Below are 7,054 nucleotides of genomic sequence, written 5' to 3' on the forward strand. Positions count from 1 at the left end.
TTCTCCCCCCTCATCCATTTTTAGAGTTTTTGGTGGTTTTGGAGCAATGTTTTCATGCAATATTGATCTTGGAAGCTTGACAATTGGAGATCTTAACTCTCATCTACCTTTTATACCTTTGTAAGTTATAAAGTTCCAAGCTTTATTGCATATTCATCTTGGATCTAAGTGTATTTGGTTTTGGTCTATTTTAATGAGTTTTTAGTGAGCGTTGAGAATAAAATTTGTAACTTTTTTACTCTCCAAGGTCCCAAGAGCATTGTATGTTTCAGATCTGGACTCCAACACCCTTTTGATCGGTTTAGAATGTTTTCTTGGACCTCTTGGACTAGGAAAACTTTGATCTTTTGGCTTTCCATTCAACCATGAAAATTATCTTGGTCATTTAGGTTATTTTAGGGTAATAAAGTTTAGATCTTGAAATCTTGATACATTATTATGGATAAAGTTGGAAACCTCATCCATCTATTCATCATATTGATTCATATATGAAGGTTGGAGACTTGGACTTAATGGATTAAGTTATGAAAGATGCATCTTTGGTCCCTTTGAGACTTAAAGAGTAGATCTTGGTTGTTTGGATTATCCTAGTGGATAAAGTTGGAAAATTTATCAATTATGGAGCTATTAAGAGCCATAAAAATGTGATCGTGATCCTTATATCCCTTTCATACAAGAGTCATAGTGTCTTAAAGGATTATTAAGTTAGGAATTTAGCTTTTGGAGCTTGTCTAGCCATGGAAAGTCATAAAGGTGGAAACTTTATGACTTTGAATAATGTTATGGGTCTAGATTTGAGTGTTGGATGAAAGGACTTAAAAGAATAAGAATTTAATGGAAAAGTGCAATATGACCGAGTACGTCACATGTGCCCGTATGGAGTCACATTTCTGGATGGTGAGTACGTCATCCGTACGAGCTGAGTAGACTAGGCATACATAACCTGAAGTTTGACTTCTTGACTTGTTGACTTTGGCCTTTGAGTAAGGTTTTGACCAAGTTTGACCTAAGGGTATTTTGGGTAATTTTGGACAATAATTTGAGACTAGGTCACTGTTTGTTGTACATGTGACCAGTAGAGTTGTTATATGGAGTTATGCTGTGTTCAACTATCTTTTCAAACTAAGAGGTAAGTTTTCCTCTTTGTACTTGTGAGTTGAAGGCACCAATATTGGCCCATTAGGTTATGTATCTTGGTATATAGGATGGTGTTGTGCTATAGTGATCTGTTAGATTCGTATCCTAGTATATAGGATGTTGCTATGCGGTAGTGACCTTTAGATCTGCTTGTTTTTCTGGTGACTTGTTATATGTTTATTTGATGTATATGTTGACATTGTCTAGTGACTTGAGTGTTTTTCGGGGAAGTTGGTTGTAGCCATGAGGGGTAGCGAAATAGTGGTTTGTTGTTGAAGTTCTCTTTCAAAATCAACAATCTTCTCAAATAATTTTGGGAATGAGAGCTTTGAATCAAGTAGTCGAAGTGATTGTGTAACATTTTTGAAGTCATCTCCTAATTGACAGAGAACGTGAACAATGAGATCCTTGCCTGTCATCGGGTTTTGAACAAGTGCTAATTCATCGGCGATTGACTTCATGTCATGTAGGTATTCCGTGACGGTGCGAGTGCCTTTGGGGTTGGATGCTAGTTTGGAATTTAGTGATATGACTTAAAACCAAGATAAGTTAGCATAGCTGGTTACCAATCGTTCCCACGCTTACCGAGTAGTGTTGGATGATGCAATCATCGGTTGGATGGTGGGTGAGTAGTTGCCTAGAAATCCTGCTAGCTAGAATGATTTGATCATGTGGAAACCATTGATGGTAATCTGGATTCGGTTTAGTGGCTTCGACGTCTATGAACTTTGGTGGAGTCTTATTGGTTCTGATGATGAAGTGAACGGGATCGAGGCTAATTAAGGTTGAGTGAACGTGCTTATGCCATACTGGAAAATTATCGCTAGTAAGGGTGACATTAAAGTGGGTGGAGGCAGTAAGTTGAACAACTGCAATTGGTGTCATGAGGGTGTTTGATCGGAAAAGAAAGAAGAAGGTGCAGATGATCAATTCTCGTTTGAGATTGGTTGCTCTGAAGCCATATGAGATTTTGATTTGTGAATGGAAAAATGCTCTATAATATTAGACGGAATCAAAGGGTATAAATATCCATTTACAAGATACATACAAATGGTAAGAGAGAGATGTCTAAGGTTAATTCTATGATAAATAATAAGAACCATAATAACTATCTAAATATAAATATAACTAAAGGTGAAAGAAAAATACAATCAACACACATAAACACACAGTCAATGAGTAATAGTTTCCTTAATACGAAGTGCTGCCTACGAGAGAAATTTATAAAAATAATCCCTATTATTTATTTATTTATTTATATTTTTGTATTCGGACCTATAGAAGTCCTACCCACTTTCAGATATTTCAACTTTGGCCATATTATTTTTTTATGAACTGGTCAAAACTTTCTTTACAAATATTTCTCAACTTATTTTCTATATGTTTTTGAAAACGCTTTGTTTTGATAAATAGCTTTTAATTTCAATTTCTTTGACATCTTTTTATACCTATCTTTTGTATGAATTCACAATTACATTTTTTTTTTTTGGAGAATTAGTATTTTTACATATTCACTTTTATGTTTATTCTTATTTAGATTTTCCTTTATAAAAGTTGTTGTTTTTTTTTTTTTTTTTTTTTTTTTTTTTTTTTTTTTTTTTTTTTGTTTTTTTTCAACTTCGTTTTCTGTTTGTTTTACATAATCGCTTTCATGTATATTGTAGGCTAGGAAAAGATATAAGAATTACTGTCTTTTAAATATTCGTTTTCCCCAGTCAATATGCATTTTTATTTATGATTGTTTGTAATCCTTTTTAACTAATGTCCGGCTATAGTTATAAGGGTTTTCAAAATACAATGTTATACATAATATTGTGACTTTGCGACTTTCTTTACATAATCTGTGACTTTGTTTTGTGTATGTGTTGTGTATGGTTGTCTATGTATGTGTCAAAAACAAAAAAGTTCATTGCTCTTTTTCGTTTTTACGAAACACAATTGCTCTCTCCAAAAGAGGCAATTTTAACAAAAATTATTGCTATAAACTGTCTCAGAGAAGCACAATATTAAAACCCTCGTTCTCTTACAAGACTTGCATACACGTACGAATCTCAAAAAAGAAAAAAAGAACAGTTGTATGTGTACGAAAGTTTATCCGTGATATGTGATTAACTTATACGACGACACAAAGTGATTCCATCGCCGACCGGAAGTTGGCAAATCTCCACCCTCGGATCAACGGCCAGTGCCTTGTTAAGCTCTAACACGAAATCTCTGTAATATCTAACATACTTCCTGAGTGGTGCATCTGGTGGGGCCACTAAAGAACCGTTCCAAAGGGTGTTGTCGTAGCCAATGACACCTCCAATTTTGATAAGGTCAATTAACCTTTTGTGGTAGTTAAGATAGTTGTCTTTATCAGCATCCACAAAAATAAAATCAAACGATCCATGAAGTTTCACCTGTAGTTCAAAATGTGCAAAGCAAAATGAGTTTTCATAATTTGGAGAAAATATATATTAAAAAAAAAAAACAATATCTTTTATATGTTTGTAAGTACTTACATCATTGACCATTTCATCAAGAAGAGGAAGAGCAGGGCCTTCTCTAAAATCAATCTTGTGTGCAACACCGGCTTTCTCGATGATCGGAAGGCCAATTTCATAATTTTCACGGTTTATGTCCAAAGCCAATATCTTTCCATCCTCTGGGAGAGCAAGGGCCGTAGAAAGAAGGGAATAACCAGTGTAAACACCAATCTCCATCGTGTTCTTGGCATTTATGAGTTTGAGCAGTAGATTCAAAAATTGCCCTTCATCCGCAGATGTCGTCATAAGATTCCTATATGTCAAATGATAAGCAGCAAAAGATTTAGAAAAATGAATCCATAAATATTCTGTATATAGTAAACTTTGGGTGAGTTAAGGCACTTACCATGGGTGTTTAGCAGTGACCTCACGTAGCTCTTTCATGGATTCTGGCTCTCTCGGGTAAACGCTGGTTTCCAGAATGTATTGATAGAGAGCGTCGCTTTGAAGGAGGCTCTTGTGGCCAACTTCTTGGTGTTTTGCGGGTTGAGCTTCTCCGGTAGCCGCCATTCGGATGGATATTGGTGCGTGAAATGTTAGTAGGTATTATAATAGGCTGTAAAAGTGAACCTGAGATGAAAGGAGAAAACTTTTCGAAATATATAGGGAAGGGAGTTGGTGAATTATGACCGAGGAAGGTGGTGGCATGGTCCTTTCGATAGTGGGTGATCAACATGTTGACTTGGCCAACCAACATGGACAAGTCGAGTCAATACTCAGGAGTTGGTAAGCTCCTTTATTTGATATTATTATATCATGCTGACTTCATTTGTTCCTTTTAAAGCCTTGGACGTTGTTAATTAGATGGAGATTGCGTAACTTACATTGAGTAGTGGATTAGTGGAATTATTTCTGATTTTAATCAGTTAGCGAGCGGCTAGAAGGTTAAAGCTCCTGCCCCATTAGTAACTCCAATGTTTCCTAAATCTATAAACTCTAAAGTTACGGAAATTATGTGAAAAATAGATATTAAATTGAATGTCGTATATGACAAGCAAAATAAAAAGTAATATGCTCTCATATATTTTACTTGATATTTAAACATTATCACTTCTGCATAGTTTAAATATGACCATGATGATTCAAGAAAATACCGGTTAATTCATTTGTATTAGATATTAGATATTATGATACTATGACCCTTGTGATACTCTAATACATTTTTAATGTATGAGTTCTATAGAGTTTTATGTATTACCAACTTATTATTTTATCTTTTATACATTATTATTATTATTATTATTATTATTATTATTATTATTATTATTATTATTTTTTGTATAATACTTTGAAATCTATAAAATTCAACTAAACATATTTAGAAAAAAATTAATATTACAAAACCTAATTTATTATATTCATTTAGTGATTATAAAAGTTTTTTTTTTCTTTTTTGAACGAGCACATTATAATTTCGTATTCATTACATTTATGCCATTTAATTTTTTTATTAAATTTCTTTAATTAAGTTTGGCCATATGATATTGAAACTTTTTCTTATTCTCTCAATAGTATTGAACTTATTATAGGTTTGTCCGGTTTTATTATTTTATTTTATTATTATTATTATTATTATTTTGTGGAATTTAGTCCTCCCTATAATAAGATATGTCAAGGTCTTAAGGATATAATTAACTTCTAGTTTCCATAGATTTTGACAATCAAATCATAGTTCATTCTGAATTAGAATCTGATCAAGAATCTAATTCTTAAAGAGTTCCTTGTGGTAATTAGGTGTTAGATATAATCTTTTTAGAAAATCTAAAAAGTTTATAAACACCAAGCTAAATAGATAGTAGCCAAAAAAATAAAAAAAATAAAAGTGGAAGTCTATAACAAATTAAGCAAGCTAAAAGCATGTTACTACATCATAAGATCTATCTAAGGTTTGACAATCCCGATTTACTACACATATATACAAGGTTAAAATCTTTTGCCAACCCATATTATCCCGCAAACCCTTCTAATCTTGCGTATTATTTTGTCCAATATTCTTTTTCAAAAATCGACTTAATGCATTAGGTTGCTCATACTTAAGTGTTTTGGTAAAATAAATCTTAAAAATGGGTGCATATATAGGAAGGTTTCATATATGCATTTTTGTTTCTAACATACATAAAAAATACACTTACTTTTATGCATATATGCTTGTTTTATATGTGCACATTTATTAAAATATAATTATGAAAACACTTAAATAAGAGCTAGCAAAAGCATTAAGTCACCTTTTTTTTGAAAAAATTATTCGGCAATGAGTTCGCATCATAATAAGGTTCGCGGGATACTACTGATTCACAAGAGATTTTGACTCACTCTCTCTCTCTCTCTCTAAATATATATATATATATATATATATATATATATATATATATATATATATATATATAAGCATATTGTTCATATCTTGAAAATTAAGAGGTATACATTTTATAACACCATCTACAATCCTATTAAGCTTACAATGTAAACGTATACACGTACGTATCATCGTAACGTACGACCGTAGCTTCTCCTATGTCTGTGGTAAATCCTAAGATCCTCTACCCACTTTCAGTCGTCATTTCTTCAAAATCTATTCCGTCTACCGTCTTACTTTCTTCAATCTCCGATAGGCGTCCATTGCCACCACCCTCCTAAAGTCGTCGCTATCGCCACCCTCCCGACGTCGTCGTTACCTTCACCGGCGTCTGCATCCCCGCTTATACCTTATGTCTAGAATAGTTGACCTGAAAGATGAAGCTAGATAAAGATTCCTCAAGCATAAAGGTAGTTTTTTTAGATTTTCACATTCCCTATCAAAATGCAATCGTTGAATTATTCTCACAACTTCATTAATATTATTCTTTTGAACTATGTTGAACTTTATAGTTACTAGAAACTTCAATCTAGAGTTTTCCAAAGAAGGGTTTCTTCCATGGACAGAGCTCCTATCAATATTATGTACACTCTAATTGAAAAAAAAATATTCAAAAGGCTTTTCTAACAATACCTTGGATGATGGTTATTTTTATAACATTTGGTAGGGATGAAAACTCTCAACCTATTCCATGCCATTGGTCATTGGAAAATAATCTATTTGACCAAGTTACTTCATTGACCTTTTGCTACATTTGGTTAGCTTTTCCTTCTTTGAAAAATATAACGAGAAAAGGCGTGTTGGAGTAATGGACCAACATATATGGTCTTAATATATATTTAATATACAGTGTAATATTTTAAAAGATTATTAAATAATTTTAAAGTTTTGATCATTTCAAGGACAGAGTAAAAGATATATTTCTATGCTATTTTTTAATCTAAGATACGAGTGGTGGCAATGTGTTAAATAGAGAAAAAAATGGCCAAATAGCCCTTGTGTGCAAAGAAGATGAACATGCTTAATGGATTTG

At 32.8% G+C, this 7,054-nt stretch overlaps 1 protein-coding gene across 1 annotated transcript; it reads right to left on the reverse strand.

Annotated features, from left to right (window-relative positions):
* Window positions 1–3,025: 3,025 nt before the first annotated feature.
* LOC145032034 (caffeoyl-CoA O-methyltransferase-like) lies at window positions 3,026–4,248 on the reverse strand. Its single transcript, XM_078980702.1, has 3 exons — window positions 4,012–4,248; window positions 3,642–3,918; window positions 3,026–3,539 (listed from the first exon to the last, which is right to left on the reverse strand). The coding sequence occupies exons 1-3, from the start codon at window positions 4,173–4,175 to the stop codon at window positions 3,246–3,248; spliced, it is 735 nt and encodes a 244-aa protein (XP_078836828.1). The 5' UTR covers window positions 4,176–4,248; the 3' UTR covers window positions 3,026–3,245.
* Window positions 4,249–7,054: the final 2,806 nt, after the last annotated feature.

The sequence above is a fragment of the Lactuca saligna genome, chromosome 2, assembly GCF_052625555.1.
Source record: "Lactuca saligna cultivar CGN05327 chromosome 2, ASM5262555v1, whole genome shotgun sequence".
Lineage (NCBI taxonomy): Eukaryota > Viridiplantae > Streptophyta > Magnoliopsida > Asterales > Asteraceae > Lactuca > Lactuca saligna.

Excerpts from the sequence above, each read along its gene's own strand:
- LOC145032034 (XM_078980702.1), bottom strand. The coding sequence starts at position 4,175 with ATGGCGGCTACCGGAGAAGCTCAACCCGCAAAACACCAAGAAGTTGGC. Across the intron at positions 3,919-4,011 it reads GTCACTGCTAAACACCCATG|GAATCTTATGACGACATCTG; the intron begins GTAAGTGCCTTA and ends TTTGACATATAG. Across the intron at positions 3,540-3,641 it reads TTGATGAAATGGTCAATGAT|GTGAAACTTCATGGATCGTT; the intron begins GTAAGTACTTAC and ends TTTGAACTACAG.